Source organism: Grammomys surdaster, unplaced genomic scaffold, assembly GCF_004785775.1.
Source record: "Grammomys surdaster isolate TR1022 unplaced genomic scaffold, NIH_TR_1.0 125739, whole genome shotgun sequence".
NCBI classification, from domain to species: Eukaryota; Metazoa; Chordata; class Mammalia; order Rodentia; family Muridae; genus Grammomys; species Grammomys surdaster.
The window spans coordinates 855,432-875,168 of record NW_021620571.1 but is presented as its reverse complement, the minus strand read 5'-3'; the positions used below and the strand labels follow the sequence as shown (position 1 = coordinate 875,168).

The following is a 19,737-nucleotide window of genomic DNA, read 5'->3' as shown; positions in this document are numbered from 1 at the left end:
GTAGATGTTAAGAATCACAGTGGCCTCTTGGTGAGTTTTTTTCCCTTTGATTAGTTTGTAGTGACTTTCCCTATCTCTTCTGATTAATTTTGGATTGAAGTCTATCTTATAAGATATTTAAAGGGATTTCAACAGCTTGTTTCTTAGTTCCACTTGCTTGGAATATCTTTTTCTAACCCTTTATCCTAAAGTTATGTCTAGCCTTAATGTTAAGATGTGTTTCTTGGTGCAGCAGAAAGGTGAATCCTGTTTTTACATCTATCTTGTTAGTCTTTTGACTTTTTATTGGGGAATTTGGACTATTGATGTTGAAAGATACCAATAACCAGTGACTGATGATTCCTGTTTATTGTTGCTGCTGCTGCTGCTGATGATGATGGTGGTGGCGGTGGTGATAGTGGTTGTGGGCGAGCATTTCCATTCTTTTGACTTTTTTAGTCTGTGTTTATTTACTTCCTGTGTTTCCTTTCATATAGTTAACCTCTTTAGTTTAATTAGAGAAATCTATAGACTTTTAAGAATACACTGCTTAAATTTTGCTTTATCACAGAATGTCTCCAGCTTTTTTTCCCCATCTATGGTGATTGAAGGTTTTGCTGGGTATAGTAATTTGAGAAGGCATTTGTCGTCTCTTAGATTCTTTAGCACATCTGTTTGGACCCTTTTGAGGGACCCAGAGTTTATAGAGTCTCCATTGGGAAGTCAGGTATAATTCTAATAGGTCTTCCTTTATATATTCCTAGGTCTCTTTCACTTGTAGCTTTTAGTATTCTTTCTTTGTTCTATACATTTAGAGTTTTGATTATTATGTGCTGAGTTGAATTTCTTTTTTTGGTCTAGTCTATTTGGTGTTCTGTGTGCTTCTTTTACTTTAATAAGCATCACTTCCTTTATGTTACGGAAATTTTCTTCTATGATTTTGTTGAAAATATTTTCTGATAAGGCTTGCTTTTTAGGTTCTTGCTCAAGTTTCTAAATTTTTCATTTTCTGATTTCCCTCAGCTTGGATTTTTCTTATTGGTTTTATTTGACTTTCAGGTCTTGAACTGTTTTATCCATTTCCTTCTGCTGTTTGTGTTTTCATAGATTTCATTAAGGGGTTCATTCATCTCCTCCTTATGGACCTCTATCGTATCCATAAAGGCTATTTTAAAGTCCTTGTCTTATGCTTCAACTATGTTGCAATACCCAGTGCCTACAATGGTAGCATTGCTGGAATCTAATGGAAACATTCTGCCCAGGTTATTATTGATTGCGTTTTTATGTTGGCATCTAGGCATCTGGGTTTGGGAAGACTGGAATTCTAGGTTCTTCTATTTTGTCTTGTCTTTGTTGGGTATGTGTTCTATCCTTGGTTTTTGTTGCTCTCTGTGGTTCCTAGGAAAGTGTGGTGACTGGTAGGAAATTCTTCTTGAATTCTGGTAGGTGTGGCCATGGTGGAGATGGTTTTAGGTTAAAAGTTTCTGGGTACTGGGGCCTGGTAATTGGGAGTGGGGATGGCTTAGGTGGTCTACAGCACAGGGGAAAGGAGGGCTTCCACTAGGATCCTCTTAGTCTCCTGGGAAGGAGAACAGAGTGAGAAGAGGCCACAGCAGGGAGTCTACTCCAGAGCTAGAGGTGAGACTAGGGGATTGGGTTGGAAGGAGAGAAGGGATGGATGAAGATCCAATTAAACTACCTGCTTTCCTAGGTATAGCCTGTGGGTTCCCAGAGAGTGCCTGCTGGAGCAAGGGGCTAGAATAAAACAATGAGTGGGGTAGAAAAAAGTTTGGAGGGGAAGATCTGTGTGTTCTGCTATTTGTGGGAGCAGGGAAGGAGCAAGGCAGCAGCAGGTAGCCTGCAACAGAGCTGGGGTTGTAAAAGGAGGATTGGATTTGGAGGAGAAGAAAGAGAGGTGAAGATTTGAAGTTAGACTACTTCTTTCCCTGCCCTGTGAGTCAGACAATCCCAGAGAATGTTTGCTGGTTCTGGAAGCTGGGGTCATAAGATGGGTCAGAGGAAGGAAGGATGGAAGAAGAGGTCTTTGTGCTCTTTTGGAAGTAGGGTCAGAAAGGAAGGGGGCCTCAGTAGATGTTCTCCCTCAGATCTAGGGATAAGACTAGGGACTGGCACCTGTTTCCCTGGCCTTCGGGCTCCCAGGGCTCCACTGTCATTCCTAAAGTAACAAAGCTTCCCGCTGGCCTTGAGAAAATGATTTTCATAATTTGCAGGAATATTTGAGTTAATGGATAAGGAAAAGCATGCTGCAGGAACTATCCAAGTTATATTGAAATGGAAATTCACTTACCTTCCACCAAATGGATCAATAACTACTGAAGACCTTGGAAAGTTCATTTGCAGAGAAGAGCCAGAGGCCATTCAGAGACTACCTCCAACGTCCTCAGAAGTTACATCAGTTGTAGTGAGTAACAGTGACTTTTGATTGCATTTTAAATATTTTGAATATAAATTTAATAGCCAAATAATTGCACCCAAAACTAGCTGAAGTCTTCTTTAAAATGTGATGATTATAGTCTGACATATTGTTTTATTTTAGGCACCAAAACCTAAACCAAGACAGCGTTTAACACTTGTAGACAAAAAGGTCTCTTTTGTGGATACCATATCACACCCAAGTCCTGTAAGTAATAAATACCCCGAATACTAATTTCCCTTTCCAGTGTCAAGTACAGGAGAGTATAGACTATCCTATACCTTTGAATAAGCAGAGACAGTAAGCACAGCACATCTTTACTGTGGTACAAGGTTGTAGTGTTTGATAGGCCTTTCCATGACCCTAGATCCCTTTCCAGCTCCCCTCTGAGTGTCTTGATCTTACACAGTAAAACATGTATCTTGCTAAAACTACTCTTGTAATGAATACAAAATAACATACATGATTTTTTTCCATTAATTCAAGGAGACTTCTCCTTTCCCTAAAGATATAAAGGACAATTCTCTAGAAGTGGAAACAAAACCAGGAAATAGTATGCCAGCTGTTGCATATCCTTCCAAGGTATACCTTTGCATTAAAATTATTTTGAAAGGTTTATTTTGGGACTTAAAAGACTTTGTCTTGTGTGTTAGTCATGATTCAGGAAATCATAGCATTTTCCCTACATTTGAATATGACTTTTTTATGATAGATTTTTTTAACTGATAGGTTCAATAGATACGGCTATTCATATATTGGTAGGAAATACATACATTTATAAACTAAAACCAATGTAAAAGTCATATCAAGATTAATACATCTTTTATTGTTTTGTTTAATTTTATTGAAACAGAATTTTATGTATGCCAGGCTGGTCTCAAACTCACTGTATCAAAGTATCTATGGATGACTTTGGATTTGTATCCTCCAACTTCTGCCTCCATGTGATGTATTACAGACATGCACCACCACACCAGACTAAATCAAATCCTTCATTCTTAGTGTACATTTAGATTTTTATTAACCTGTGTGTTTTCATCTGTTTAAACAATCTAAGTGACTATTTTCTAGGGAGTCTTTTATAGCTGTGTAGCCTATCTCTGTGAGTTTTGCCGAGTAGTGATGATGGCTGTAGAGGTAGAGATGGTAGAGATGGTAATGGAAGTGGTGATGGAGGAGGAGGAAGAGGAAGAAGAGGAGGAGGAAGAGGAGGAGGAAGAAGAGGTGGTGGTGGTGGTGGTGGTGGTGGTGGTGGTTTAGAGACAGAAACTCACTTGTAGCTCAGAGTGGCTCAGAACTCACTTCTTATGCAACCCACACTGGCCTCATATTGTTGGATTCTTCTACCTCTTGAGTGCTGGGATTATTGACATAGGACACTATGCCCAGCTGTATGCCTGTGTAACCAAGTCTCGAATGTACATGATTCAAGTGCTTCAGCAAGAACGCTCTAAGATATAATCCAAGCAATAACAAATACAGCGATGTTCTTCTCTCCCACATGTTTCAGGAAAGTGGTGTAGCTAAGGTAGAAGACAACGTGGGGAAAATGCACCAAGGAAAGGAAGATGACATCTCTTTCCTATCTGAGGGCCAGCTTGCATCGCAGAGTGTGGCTTCCTCTGAAGATGAAACAGAAATAACTGAAGAACTGGAGCCAGAAGGTGACGTTTCTGTTAAGACTGTTGGTTACTTGACCCCACTTTGCCTTCTCTGTGACAGAAGTAGGTGAGAGCTCTTCAGGCTGTCGTGTTGTCTCTTTCTTCTTAGGTCAACTCGGGCCTCCTGCATAGAATACAAGTGTCATTGCTGAACCTGTCCCCAATTTATGCTCTAGACATTGTATATTGCCTTTAGGTTCAGTATTATCAGTTGGATTGTTCTTTAGCTTGGACTTTTTGAAATTAAAATCAAGAATTGCAACTTAAAAAAAGAGAATATACTATCTCATTTCAATTGTATAGAAGTAAACTAAACTCTGTAAGGACAGGAAGTAGGTAAGTAGTCTGGAAAGCCTTGGTGGGGTCAGAGGAGAGATTCCAGAGGAAACAGGACTGCTGTTTAGGTCCATTGCATTTTTTAAAGCATGTATTTATTTTGCATGTGTATGTACATGTATGCATGCTACACACACATTTGGAAGTCAAATAACTGCTTTTACAGGTAGGGTCTCTCCTTCCATGTAGGTGTCAGGTGTCAAATTCATTCAGGTCATGAGTCTTGGTGACAGGTACCTTTACCCACTAAACCATCTTGCTGACCCATATATGCTATTTTAATTGGGATGATAGTGCCACAGAATTAAATGTCAAATACCAAATTTTGTAGTTTAAATATGTATATAGTTTATTGTATATGTGTTTTCACCTTAATAGAACTGTATTTTTTCAATTTTTTAAAAGTAAGGGTAGTATCGATTTTTTACACAGTATTTTGTGTAAGCCATTGGAAAGTATCTGCTATGTGATAGCAGATATGGCTGGGCTACTGTGGAAGCTCAGGTGCTATATCAGCTGGGGCTGAGCATCAGCCTCCACTGACCACCCCCACTGTCTTTGTGCATCACTTACCCAGACACTAGCAGGTACCTAGTGCCCCTCAGACTTCACTACGAAGTTGATGAAAATTCATATGGCAACTTAAAAGAATGTGTAGGAGGGAAATGGAAGAAAGATGGTCTTTCTATAATTGATGACCCTACTGTAGGACCCCAGGAACTAGTTGAATCTAGCCTTGGATAGGTATCTTATGTCTCATGCTCAATTACATGCATAGAAAAGGGCTGGCTCTCACTGTATAGCTACAGCTGCAGATGGCCTGGTGACACAGTTTCACCAGCTTCTTGTTGAGGTGAAAACCAGAAAGACTTGTGGATGATATAGAAGACTTTATCACAGTGCAGTTTTGTTATAGAAGCACACCACTGCTATGGCATAGCCCTGCTTCCATACACTGTAAGATATATGCATGGCATGAGTGGTGATCTTATACCTTGGCACAGATAGATCCTTCAAACATACAGTGACTGATGAAGGAAAGAAAAAGTGAACATTAGGACATTCAGCTTCTCGTTGGTGTTGTTCACAATCTCATTGATAAATTTTCATCAGTAGTTAACCATGTTCAGATTTTTACTAATTTTTTTGGCTATTATACAAAGTAATGGATTTTCTCATTACATTTCCATGTCTATATGTCATTCATTATACCTTGCTTTCATTCATTCTCCTCCCCTTCCTTCAGTCTTTTCATATTTTTCCATCGAAATAGTTCCTGTTTTTAAGGAAAGAATAGTCCACCTTTCCTGTGCATGCATTAGCTATACTAGGTCTTGATTGTGTTCTCTACTTATGAATAAAGTCACACTTGAATGTTTTCTACCAGCATATATGGAAATTTATAAAACTGCTTCTAGTTTAAAAATACAATAGAACATTGAAAGTTTTTATAAAACAATTGGAGAGATTACTAAGCATAATAAAGCCCAGATATAAAGAGAAAAAGGAGGGACTAGAGAGATGGCTTGGTGGGAACAGGTGCTTACCACCAACCCTGAGAGCCTGAGTTTGATTCCCTGAACTCACATAATGCAAAAAGAGGATTGACTCCCAAAAGTTATCCTCAGACCTCCACACTTGTAGTGGCCCATGAAACACACACACACACCATACACACACACACATGCATGGGGGGCGGGGAGAGAGAAGAGAAATGAGGGAGGGAGAGAGAGAAGAGAGAGAATAGACAAATAAATAAAATTTTAAGAGAAAAAAGCAACATCTTTTACCTTATACCTCATTGGTTTTCATAACAATAACTTTTTATTTCTTTTTGTTTACTAAAATCAAACAGGAATTTTTCAGGTCATGTTTTCCTTTCCTAAAACATACATGAAATTGTCCTTGGCAGCTAAAAGTAATAGAACTGGTCATCGGATTGTTTATTTGTACTGTACTTATGTACAATACATAGATTGATTGGCTACCCTGGGTAAATGTTGCCTAATGTTTTCTGACAGATGAAGACAGATCAGCTTCAGACAGTGATGACTGTATCATTCCAAGGTCTGTCTCCACGAATACCAAACAGGTGAGTGGCTGGATGCCAGATACAGTGTTGTAAACTAAGGCTGACTTTCATTCTCGAATATCGGTCTTCGTAAATGGAAATTTAAGGCAAAAATATTTCTGGAAAAATTCTAATGTGTCTACTGCAAGACACCTGTACTAATACAATTTCTCTGTGTATCATATGTGTATGTGGACATGTTTATATGAAGGCACACGTTTGTGCATATGTGTAGAGGCCAGAGATCAACCTTAGGGGTCTTCCTCGGTAACTCTATATCTTATTTTTTGAGAGGTTTCTTTTTGAACCTGCCAATTTGGCCAGACTATCTGTCAAGCATGCCCCAAGGACCTTCCTGTCTCCATCTCCCCAGTACTGGGATTAGAGAATTGCACCGCTGGGTCAGCTGGTGCTTTTTTGTGGGATTATCAGGAAGCAAACTCAGGTTCCCATGCTTGCACAGCAAGCAGTAGCCTACTGAAACACATCCCAGCCCCGTCTTTACTTGTATTATGGAATGGACGGCAGTATATAGACATCATTTCTTTCAAGGATACCTGACACTGATAGCGTGATCCACCTCTTGGTTTTAACCATCCTACTTCTCTTCCAGTTTCTGTACATAAAGATGCATTAAAGCAGATCTGCATCTCAGAGAGTGCAACTGTGAGAGTGCAGTGAAACTATAGTAGCTTATCTACATCACTGCATGGAGTATTCAAATCTAAATATGTCTATTGATAAACTGTTATTTTACTTTTGACAAAAAATTTAATTATTCAGAAAATAATTAAACATGTCCAAGAATTTTTTGTTTTGTATCACATTGCCGAAACATAGTATATATACTAAAACAATGAAATGAAAATTATATTTCAAAATATAAATGGGAGATTTCTTGCATATAGAAGCATTTTTATCATGAAGAGAGGAGAAAGGTTTTATAAAGTCAATGTAGATAGCACCAAGCAGGTGTCACAGGCCTAAATTCTTAACACTCAGAAGAATGGGCAGGAAAAGTGCAAATTCAAGCCTGCCTACCTTCAAGAAAGAAACAAGGCGGTCAGATGGTCCGGGGGTGATGGATCCTGGATCCCACATGGTGAAAGGAAAAAACAGACTCCTGCAAGTTGTCTTAGCCACATACATGCCATGGCACATAGACACTCACATTCGTACACACACAAGAAATAATAAGTAACGAGTGTTTTTCAGGAAAGAGACAAGATCTATGGGTGTGGTTCAGTGGTCAAGCCTGGCGTTCAAGGCCTCCATCCCCATCACTAGAGCAAAATTGAGGAAAGCAGGGATGGAGGGACCCAAGGGAGGAGGAAGTAAAATGAAGAGGCTTGGCATTCTCTCTTCATCTGTATTAACACCCCTGGATATTTTATTTTTAGAATTTCTGCTTTATTGAAAAAAATCCAATACTTCATTTTAACTCCTCTTTCACATATTCTAAGCTTGGTATCTCTGTAAAACAAAGCCATGACCATAACATGTTTGTTATACTGCCTCCATGAAACAAAGATAGACTTTTGATGTATGTGTATGTGTTTGTGTGTATATATACACATGTGTGTGCATGTAGAGATCAAAGGCTGACATTGGGTGTCTTCATCACTCTCCACCTTATTTTTTAAGCATGGTCTCTCTGAACCTAGAGCTCACTGATAGACTAGACTGTTTGCCCAGTGACACCAAGAATCTGTCTGCTTGTGTCTGCCTCCCCAGAGGGGTCACAGGGACTTACTGCTGCAGTCAGTGTTTTACATAGCTATTGGGGACCTGAACCCAGGTCCTCATGATTACTCAGCCCCAGATACCTAGTATGTGTTTGATAAAGAAAAAAAATCTCATCTTTCTAAAGTTGCAATACTGTAATTAGTATATAATTACCACTTATATTAATATTGTCTAGCCTGTAGTAACCTAGTATATGGAATTTTCATTGTTCAAAATTGATAAATCAAAGAAGGAATTTTATATATGTTTCTCTGAGCAGTTTTAATTATAGTGCTCAGTTAAATTAAATTTAATATTTTTTCTTAATCAAATACTAAACTGTTAAATAATTTTATCAAACCAGTGAATGGAAATTCTCAGCCTCCCATTAGAACTGATAATAATATCATAAGGAAATAAGCTTTCTGTGTGAAGTTTGGTTTTATAGTCATAAGCAGAACTGACAGATGAATGGATGGACGGATGGACAGACAGATGATAGATAAAAAGAGATTTACTAAAAGATGTGGCTACTGTAATGGAGGTCTTCAGTCAGCAAGCTAGTGATTCAGATGAATTATGTATTGCCAGACTGAGTCAAAGGGCTAAGAACCAGGACATCCACTGGCACAAATTCTTATCTGAAAGCCAGCAGGCTCAAGAACCAAGAATCTCATCTGCTTCAGGGCCAGTTTGAAGGCCTGTCCATTTTGATAGCACACTAGCACAAGGAGATCCCACGTGTGGGGTGTGTGTGGGGGGTGTGTGTGTGTCAGAGAAAGAGAGAGAGAGAGAGAGAGAGAGAGAGAGAGAGAGAGAGAGAGATTTTTTGAGATAGAATCTCACTCTGTGGCTCTGACTATCCTGAACTCACTTTAGAGACCAGGCTGGCCTTGAACTCAGAGATTTGATTGGCTCTGCCTTCCAAGTGCTGGGATTAAAGATGTGCATCACCCTGCCCAACACGGAGCTCTTCAGCCTTTGGTGCCAGTATCCCTTCAACTGATTGAACAGAGCCCATTCACATTAGGAGATGAATTTGCTTTATTGAGTCTATCCAGATTTTAAGCTATCCAAGAGCACCTCACAGATACTAAGTTGTCAAGCCATGAATTATTTCACAACTATTATGAATTGACTAAATGTCTGGGTACCCTATGGCTTAATCAAGTTGGCAAATAAAATTAACCATCACAGCATTTCACTAAGAACCTTCCATTTGTCATGTCTAAATGCTTGATTTTTCTGTTTTATCTCAGTAGTTTATTCTGTAAGACAGTGCCTACTTCAGCCTGATTTTTTTTTGTTGCATAAGTGATTTAGTCTTTGAATACAAGAATATAAGAAATGAGATATTGAATCAGTACTGGATCTATGAGGACAGTAATGCAAGAATATATTTATCTCGTCAGTTTATAAATAGCACTCATTCCTCATGCTGTAAGCCAGGGATTCATTGCCTACCATGGTAGTAAACACAGTACAAGGCTCCTGCTTTTAGGGAAACTCTATACTGATCTAGAAGATGTGCTCATGTTCAGCCAACTATTAATAATTCATCAGTTAGATTGTAAATAATATCAAGAGGCCATATCAATAACTGAGTCAGTCAACACTTCTTTAGCTACTTTCTAGCCTACCTTCTCATTCTTCAAATGAGTAAACTGTGATCTTAAAAGAAAGAAACTGCCTACAGCCATTTCCCTAGTTAGGGATGTTGAAAGAAAGGATCAGTTTGAAGTGTTCTAAGATTAGAAATTTAGAAACCCTAAAGGACATGTATGCTGTGAGCTGGCACACCCTCCTCCTTCCCTTTTGGTCCTTTAGCTGACTTTATCTGTTTCATTTTCTTGTTGGTCAAAGACTGTCTGTCACATGAAAATGCCCATCCCAAGGGAAGAGCCCAGATTAGTCACATCTAACCCCTGGAGTAGACTCATTGTTATTATCACCCTGCGTCAGACAGTAAGGAGGGTCCTGCTGTAGCTGTGCCATCTCAAAGACAAAAAGAAATTGATATGCATGTGGAGTGCAGGAAGGAATTCGAGAACACACCACACAGCAGCCACTTTTTGAGAAGAAGGCCTTGTTTACAGTGCAGTGGAACAACAGATACTTTGGATGCTGACCTAAAGTAGACAACAGGGGCAGTGTGGCAGTTAATCTTACTTTCAAAACAGTATCCATCATCTTTAATTAATCTTGAATTCAGAGAAAAAAAGGCTTTCTACTTTTTACAATCCTAGACCATGAAAGGGGCACATTAGGAAATGTTTGGAAACATTGCTGATTGTTAAGAGGAACTGCGCCTGGCATTTCCTGGACAGAGGTCAGGGCTTAAACTAAACATGCTGCAATGTGCAAGACCCACAACAAACAGCTCGCCAATGTAATTGGCCAGTGCAGTTTCAATTTGCTGTCCCAAATACAGTTCATGGGGAAGTATTGAAGCTTCACCCTCGGGCAGCAGTGTTAAGAACTCAGCCTGAGGAGGTTGGCTGAGTCCTGAGGACTCTATGAATAAGATTAGCACACATCTAAAAAGGCAGAATGAAAGGGAGCACTTCCACTCCCTGCCACAAGAGAACTCAGTGTTCCTCCTCTGCAGGACACAGCATCAAGGCATCATCAGACACAGAGCAAACACCAGACCTTGACCTTGAGCTCCTAACCCTTTGGAACTGTGCAAATGGTTTCAGCAATTATAAATGACCCCATCTGTAACATTTGTAAAAATGGACTAAAAAAGTAACGTGCATACCTCCTATTGATTATGTCATTTTTTTCTGAATGCTACTTTAGCAAATCATTTAATGTGAAAATGGAACCTTTTAAAACTGTAATGATTACAAAACTCAAAGGCAATTGCATCTCCTTTATCCAGGTCTACATATTGTTGGCATTTTGCTGCATTTGTTTTGCCCTTTAGTCTCTTACATGTGTGTGTTAACATATGTGTTTGTTTATAATATATAAATACATCTTTTTGTCTATAGAACTTCTAAGAACCATTTCAGAACTGGAAACAAAAAACAAAAACCTGGCCTTTGACCTCTAAGAACTTCACAGGAACAAGAGAATGTTGTTACGTGATTCTGAGTACCTAAGATAAAACAAACTCTGTTCCTCCTACTGCATTCTCATCTGTAATTATATGTTTGTGAGGTTTCCCCATACACCAAGTACAAGAAACATCAGATCAATGACCTCTAATTTGCTTCAGTTCTGACAAATCTATAAGCCATATCAGAAGCTACAATTCAAGGGAACAGTCTCTCACAGGACTGAACCCTCATTCTAGATACCTAGCTCAACCCAAGTGTTTTACCTGTGCTTTTGACAATAAAATGGAATCCCAACAACCCTGTTGGGTTCAGTTAACTCACTGGAGTGGCTGACAGAACACAGAGCAACATTTATTTGTGTTTACTGTAAGTACCGCATGTAGGTGAAGACACTTAGGACAGAGTGTTTAAGGAGACCTATGTTGTTTCATGCCCTGAGCCCTCCATGCTAGAGGACTCCATATGTCCTTTGCTGTCTCAGAGATCTGCATTCTTACAGCTTGGAGCATTGTATGGAATCTCTGTTATATAGCTGTGATGAATTAAGTCATTAGCCAATGATAGTCAGGTTGACCCTCAGCCCCCTGACACTCCTGGACGTAATGAAATATGACTGAAAGTCAAACTCTTTAATCCAACCTGGTCTTTTGGGAGACCAGCACCTAGTCATCTCACCAGGAACAAAAGACCACTATCATGTGGAAATACTACAGAAATGAGGTCGGGTTTGGTTTTTTTGGTTGGTTGGTTTGGGTCTTTTTTGTTTTGTTTTGTTTTGTTTTGTTTTGTTTTGTTTTGTTTTGTTTTGTTTTGTTTTTCCCAGCATATCATGTCACAGGGGAAAACATCATTTTGCTGGATTATTGATGGCATTAACTTTGGTTGAAGTATTGTGTCACCAGTAGTAGTAGTCACAGTAGTAGTTGTTGTTGTTGTTGTTGCTGCTATTGCTACTGTTGTTGAGACAAGGTCTTAATCCATAGCAATCACTATTTTGGAACTTACTATGTAATCAGGCTGGGCCTGAACTCATGGTAATCTTTCCACAGTCTCCCATCAGCTACAGCACTCTGCTCAATTTTAAGGTTTGAAATATCTATGGTTTATTAGTGCACCAGATGTCTTTAGGACCTACATGGAGTAGAAATCTCAGGACAGTGATGCACAGCCTTTGTAGCTGAGGGATGGGAGAGTATGGGGTGGGGGGATGTCAGTCAAATTGTCAATGCTTATAAAAACACTGCGATAACCAGCTTATAAAGAGTTTGTCTGGACTACCATTTCAGGAGTTTAGTCTGCAGCCATTGGCCTTGTAGTTTGTGGTCTGTGTCAGAAGGCACAGCACAACAGGAGCACAGGATGGCCAGGGATGAGAGAAGGGGATGGTCCCTCTGTCACAGGATCTCAAAGCTCAACTTCCTCCTTTGAGAGTCAATTTCCCAATAGTGCCAAGCTGGTGACCAGCAAGTCACATGTGGGCCTTTGGGGGAACGTGGCATATCTAGACTGCAGCAGGTGTGCTGCTGACTGCTTCATGTGCTAAGCACATCTGTGGTTTTCCTTTCCATAGTATCTACTGGAATTAGACAGCTTTGAAACAGTCCCTGTACTTAAACTCACCACCCGCCAACCTCCATAGCTAAGATTCCACCAGCCTCACTCAAAAATGGTTTTTGAATTATGTCTTCCTTGTCATTATTCCTTAGAAAATACATCTATTTACATAGCATTTGTTATATGGGTAGGAGATATGTTGAGGTTATCTATAAGTGCTTTTTGTGCACGTGTGTGTGCGTGTGCATGTGTGTGTGTGTGTGTGTGTGTGTGTGTGTGTATGTGTAAGAGTCTTGTAGAGCACATATGTCAGTCTCTCAAGAGCTGGGATTCCAAGAGTACACAGCATGCCTGGCTTGGGGAATTAAGATCAGATAAGGGTAGCCTAGACCAACGTGCCAATTCTGAAGCAGTCACTAATGAAACAGCTGATTAGTGTGAAGAGAAAAGGGTGGACAGGGTGTCATGAGACTGCTTTAGGAGGTATCTTAGATCAGCTGGAGTTACAGTTGTGAGCTCCCTTGTGCAGGAGCTATCGAGGCTCTGATTCTTAAGGAGTCTGTGGACTTGAAATGCATTTTGAAAGGAATGCTCAATGTAAAGAGTTGCTTAGACCTACAGTGACTTATGATTCTTATGTAGCCACACTCTGTAGTTATCCCTTCTCTACAGACTTCTAAAACTGCTTCCTTGTATGAAGTTACAGTTAGGACTAGAAATTGTGTCTTAGATCAGTCTGACGAATGCCAGTTCCACTGTGGTGGGTTTCTATTCTCTAGTATCCCTGTGTGAGCAGTTTAAGATCACTCGGTGTCTTTTATTTTTTATATTAGCAGATCCTAACAGCTCATGGCTATTTCTTGGAATGTTGGTCCTTAAAAGGAACCTAACAGATTTCCCAGGACTTAGACGTATTCCTTGGTTCCGTCTCTTTCCTTCATGTCTGTGATCTATAATTAATCATAGATTACTTCATTTTGTTTCATTTCATTTACAACATTTATGAGCTTCACTTTGTCAGTATGAAGTGCTTGTCCCCTCCTTTCCTTTCCAAAGTGGTGTAATTAGTGTTAGCATCTTTTTTAACAGGCTACATAAAGTTTAGTGGCGGGATTAAATCAAGTCATTAACATAATGTGCTAACCAATTGGCCCCTATCTCTCTTCGTTTCCCGGACATCAAAGTGGCCCCGAGTGCGAGTGTAATTGGGCCTTGCTGGCCTGTCAGCTCCCATCAGCCTGATGCCTGCTGCCTTTGCTAAAGAGCTCCTAGGCATGGGAATTAATGGGGTGGGGAGCGAGAGTCTGGGAAGTGTAAAACTTTGGACATTTCTCTATGAATATTTTATTAATTTGAATAATCATAAGTTAACAGTATCAGATTGATGTATAATACATTGATTAAAAGCCTTGTTTCAAGGCCTCAAAATAGATGTCAAAACTTAGAATTTGTACTTGTCATGGCATTGAAACATTAATCCTTAGCATCATTGTCAAGTTGATCACTTAAAGAATGTGTCTGCTTTCTCTAACAAAATATATGGTCATCTGTTCATGGCCCTGTGGTTGCTGTTCTTAGTTGTCAGTTGACTGCATAGGGAATCAACTCAAACCCAATGCCTGGCTTCACCTGTGAGGAATTAGAAGTAGGAAGACCCACTTTTAATCTTAGTAATATCTTCTTCTGGCAGCCTATAAAGAGGCCATGGAAGAAGGAAGCGTGCTCTCTTTTTCTCTCTACTTGCTCTCACTCTCGCTGTCAAGTCTGTTCCTTCCTTGACATTAGAGCCGACTTCTGCAGGATTCCAGTGTATACTGCAGACCAGCTGAGACATCCAGCATCATGGACTGAACAACTACTGATTCTTGGACCTTCTATTGGTAGACAGCCATTGTTGACTAGCTGGACCACAGCCTGTAAGCCACTCTAATAAACCCCTTTCTCTAAATAGAGAAAGAGAGATTCATTCTATCAGTTCTTTTCTTCTAAAGAACCCTAATGCAGGTGTGTTAAATGTGTACACAGGTAGGAATGGTAAACCTCAGACAGGGAAAGAGTGTGCTTTGTGTGCAGGGTCCCTTGACACTGCACATTCTTTTCTGCTAATGGCGGTTGTGTAAAAGCAGCCTCAGACATTTGGACTAATGTTCAGGACACCTGCAACATCATCACTGAACAATAAGCAGCCTTCCAGCTGCTGCAGAGATGATGTCAAGCAAACATATTTTAAAGATTTATTTATTCATTTAATTTATGGGTACACTTTTGATGTCTTCAGACACACCAGAAGAGGGCATCCGATCCCATTACAGATGGTTGTGAGCCACCATGTGGTTGCTGGGAATTGAACTCAGAACCTCTGGAAGAGCAGTCAGTGCTCTTAACCGCTGAGCCATCTCTCCAGCCCCGCAAACATATTTTAAAACTCCAAAAAGTTTAATGATGATTGTTTCATATAGCTGCTATCTGATCATATGGATGACTGGCATTCTTAGAGCCTACTCTGGTTCTAGGAGCCACTCAGTGCAAGTGCACAAATCAGTTAGCTCTTGGTTTTCTACTGAACTCTACTAGATTTCATGTCCAAGGAACTTTACTTTTAAAAGATTAAACAAAAGCTGCTCTATGGTTTATAATTTATATTAGACTAATCATGACATAGATTGCCTCTCCAAAAGAAATAATTTGTTAACTAATCCTGTACTAAAATGTCATGTGACTAAGGAACTGGTTAACATGTCCATTCTGGAAGCTTCTCTCTAAGTATTAAAGAATGGTCAATGGATACAAAACAACTGTGTGGGGCCAGAAACAATGTTTCTTAAGAGTAAACCTCAAACCAGCAGTATCCTTATCATCTGAGAGAGGCAATGCTTGAGTCCAAAACAGATGGATCAGAGGTTTTAAGATGGACCTAAACCTTTGTTATAGTATATAATTCTGGAGTACTAAAGAGTTAAGACAGATCTAAGGAAAAGCAGTGTTCTCCACTCTTAGGTACCATGAAAGTCATTTGGGAAAATTTTTTTTCAGTGCCAGGATCCTGACCTGTACCCACATAAGTTCAACCAGGACAGTGTTTATAGCTCCACAGTGGTCTAACAAATATCCCTGACTGAGTGCCACTGTGTGTTCAGGGGCTGGTACAGTGCTGCAGCAGCGAGTCATCTGGAGCTGAGGGGACTTTTGGGAACCTTTCCTTTTCCTTCATTTCCCACTATAGTAACCCACATGGATGATGAATAATGCTTGGGTATCCATCCTTGTAGGACATGAAAAATCTTATAAACTATGTTTTAGAACATCTACTAACAAGCCTCTCTAATTTGCTGACCATTACAGACACAGTAGTTTTCATGGAGTAGAGGGACAGAAGAACAACATTGTAAAAATAAGTATTCTCAGTCACTCCTAGCACCACATTAACCTCATCTCTGAAGTTTTCAGTGTTCAGTGTGATGCCTTTAACAGAACATGTTAGAAAAGTGAGATTATCCACTAATGAAAACTGGCTTGTCTTTGCTTTGTTAAAGACATTCCCTTAGCGCAGTGAGTTCGGGAGAGATAGTATATCTCTATGTCTTCTCGTTTCTCCCAAATAATTACCATCTTCAAAGACAGCAAAACTCTTCATAGCTTGTATGAGGATAAACTGGGAGGGAGGAGATTGCAGTCCTGGAGTTGAACCCAGAGCCTTGTACTGTGTTCTAACACTGAGCAACATCCTTAGCATTGGTTTTATTGATGCAGCATCTCATTAGGTAACCCGGACAGGCCTGGAGCTCGTCTTCCTCTCAGCCTCCAAGTGCTGGGTCTGAAGCATGTGCCACCATGCCTCTCAAAAAGAGATGTTATTCCTGCTACCCAGATGCCTTGGGGCCTGGTATAAAGTCAAGAGGGCTTCTTTGAATCTTTGGAATGGTTCTTCCTATGCCAAGCCTGAAGGAAGGAAGAAAGGAAGGAAGGAAGGAAGGAAGGAAGGAAGGAAGGAAGGAAGGAAGGAAGGAAGGAAGGGAGGGAGGGAGGGAGGAGACACTCCTCATCTCAGTATGCACGCCAGCCTCCTTACACATGCCTCTGGGGCCATTGCTTGGATCAACTGGTTTGAACTTACTACTACCTCAGTTAAAGTCTTCAGTGGTGCACACACAGATCATCACCTTCTATCTGGTTTGTCTCTTATGCTTTGGTACAAAGAACCAAGTCCCACATTTTATGTCTCCTACTGGCAGACATTGTAAGGGTTTTTACACTCAGGATATTAGTTGCTTCCTTGTTGCTGTGATAAAAATATCATGACCAAAAGCACCTTTGAGAGAAAAGGGTTTATTTTGCTTCTAGATTACAGATCATCATTAAGGGAGGCCAAGGCTCCAAGAGCTTGAAGCAGATCTCACATAGGAAAGCTGCCTGCTGTTTGCTTCCTTGGCTCGCTGTTTAGCTGTCTTTCCTATAAAGCCCAGACCCATTTGTCTAGGGATAGCATTGTCCAGGTGGGCTGGGCTCTCCTGTGTCAGTTACCAATCAAGAAAATGCCCCACAGGCCTGTCTCATGAAACCAACAGGTATGTCTGGGTTTGTGTCAAACTGACAAAAACTAGCACTAAAAAAAAAAACTAGAAATGGGACTCCATTATCATATATGTAATATAAATGAACGTGGGTTAGAATGATTTGACTAAGATAAGTAAATCTCAAAAACATAATTCTGGATGAAAAAACTAATTGTGAAGTGACTAGTAGTATATACCACCATCTATTGAAAACATAAAGATAGAAAAGAAGGTCATATGTTTGTGGACACATGTAGTCATAGAATATATGATTGTATGCTTTGGGATATTACAGCCCCTTTCAGAACAGCAGTTCATCTAGAGATCAAGAAAGACAAGGAAGAATTTGGCATTTGGGGGATTCACCCTTATTAATGTTAGTGTTAATATTCATTTCTTCAGCAAAAGAGTTAACTTGTACATAGAACAGTATAACATCTGTGTGAGACTGGGTATTTATAGAGCCAAATTGCTTTCTGTACTTGTCTCACAGTTTTATGTTTTATAATTGAAAAATTAAATATGAGGCCAACAAGATGGCTTAGTGGGTAAAAACCCCACTGCCAAGCCTAACTGCCTGAGTTCAATCCTCAGGACCCAAAAGGTAGAAGAGAATGATTCCCTTAGCCACACACTCACTGCAGCATTTACACACACACACACACACACACACACACTAAATAAATGTAAATTTAAAAATTAAGTACAGAGAAATTAAACCCCATCTTGTTATAGAAACTCAGACTAAAATTAAACACATCTGTAACCTCACCATCATTAGATGGAGATCTTACTGACTGAGACGAGTTGCACAGACTTTATCATGGGTGATCCTGACAGAAAGCCATGACACTATGTAGGGGCTGTCAGCTTGGGTTACTTTCTTAAAAACTGAATAGTCAAGTGACAGAGTGCCCATCTAGCATCTGCAAGGTCCTAGGATCAATCCAACTCCGCTGGGTCAGCTGCAGAGTTAAGCAGGCTGCTATGAGGTCAATCCTGGACATCTTCAGCCTGCTAACAACAACCTAAGGAGCACTGCAGAGAACTGTGGCTGGATGTAAGTGAGCATCAGGGAGGGGCAGCAGTGGGACAGAGCCAAGACATGGGAGCTCGGGTTCATTATTCTCTATGAGTAATATGAGCTGTCATCACATTTCCAGATCATTCCACCACAGAGTGTGTAGTGTCCATCTATACTGACAATTAAAAATTAGTCTTACGCAGTTCTTCCTCGAGTCACTTCTGTTACTTCTGTCCACCTCAATCACAACATATAAAAGTTCTTCGTACATGCTGATGTTGACATCTCACTGACTAGGAAAGCTGACAAGACAGGGAGGGAAAGCATCAACTTACCTAGTACCAAAGGTCCACACCGATAAAGAGGAAACACAGGGGCAGCCCAAGCCTGGACCATCTGGCCACTTCCCTTTATCTAGTGGATACTGATGCTGTGCAGATGTGTCACCTGTTCTCTCTCTCTCTCTCTCTCTCTCTCTCTCTCTCTCTCTCTCTCTCTGTGTGTGTGTGTGTGTGTGTGTGTGTGTCTGTGTGTCTGTGTGTCTGTGTGTGTGTGTCTGTGTCTCTGTGTGTCTGTGTGTCTGTGTGCCTATGTCTGTGTTTGAGACAGTCTTTCATTTATGTGCCCAGGGCTAGCCTCAAACTCATGTTGATTCTTCTGCCTTAGCTCCTAAGTGCTGGGACCATTTCTAACTTCATCCACTGTCTTCTCAATCAGGATATTATTACTCCTAATTCTCTTAATTAAAGTCTCTTTTTATTGTGACAAATTCTAAACACACACAAGAGTTAAAGTAATACCATACCACCACCCAGATTCAGTGCGTTCACATTTCAGGTAGTCTTCCCCAATTAAAACCTAGAGCAATAAGAGTTTTTGCAGTAACTAAAAATCACTTGTCTCCCAAAATGTACTACACAAAAAATATTTTCCAAATGAGACAGCCTTAGAAACAGCTGCCTCACATAGTTCTGACAATATAAAAGATATTCTGGCCACATAGAGAACATTCATTCTCCTATTTTCCACTGATGTTTATTGTGAGCCTACTGTGTACCAGGTGCTGGCTAGGATGTTAAACAGCAGACATGTCAGCTCTGGGCCTGCCTGCTGGAACTCAAGGTCTATAGAGAGAAGCAACTGGGTGAGGAGTCCACGCTGTGCAGCAGATTCAAGAAGCAGTGACCACTGTCAGAGAAAGCAGCTGCAGCTGCTCAGAGGTCGGCACAGAACAGATGGTCCACAAGTGACTACATTCTGTCCTAAGGAAAAGATTATTTCCGGCAGAATAAACTACAGATGGAAAAAAAATACCCAACACACCATAGCTTGAAG

At 40.2% G+C, this 19,737-nt stretch overlaps 1 protein-coding gene across 1 annotated transcript in view; it reads left to right on the top strand.

Moving 5' to 3' along the window:
* Positions 1-19,737, top strand: part of Rpgrip1l (RPGRIP1 like) — a 94,339-nt gene that overhangs the window by 57,546 nt on the left and 17,056 nt on the right. The window contains exons 18-22 of the mRNA XM_028788221.1: positions 2,211-2,401; positions 2,537-2,620; positions 2,900-2,995; positions 3,924-4,077; positions 6,432-6,502. Coding sequence (XP_028644054.1) covers positions 2,211-2,401; positions 2,537-2,620; positions 2,900-2,995; positions 3,924-4,077; positions 6,432-6,502 — 596 coding nt within the window. The remainder of the gene's footprint in view (positions 1-2,210; positions 2,402-2,536; positions 2,621-2,899; positions 2,996-3,923; positions 4,078-6,431; positions 6,503-19,737) is intronic.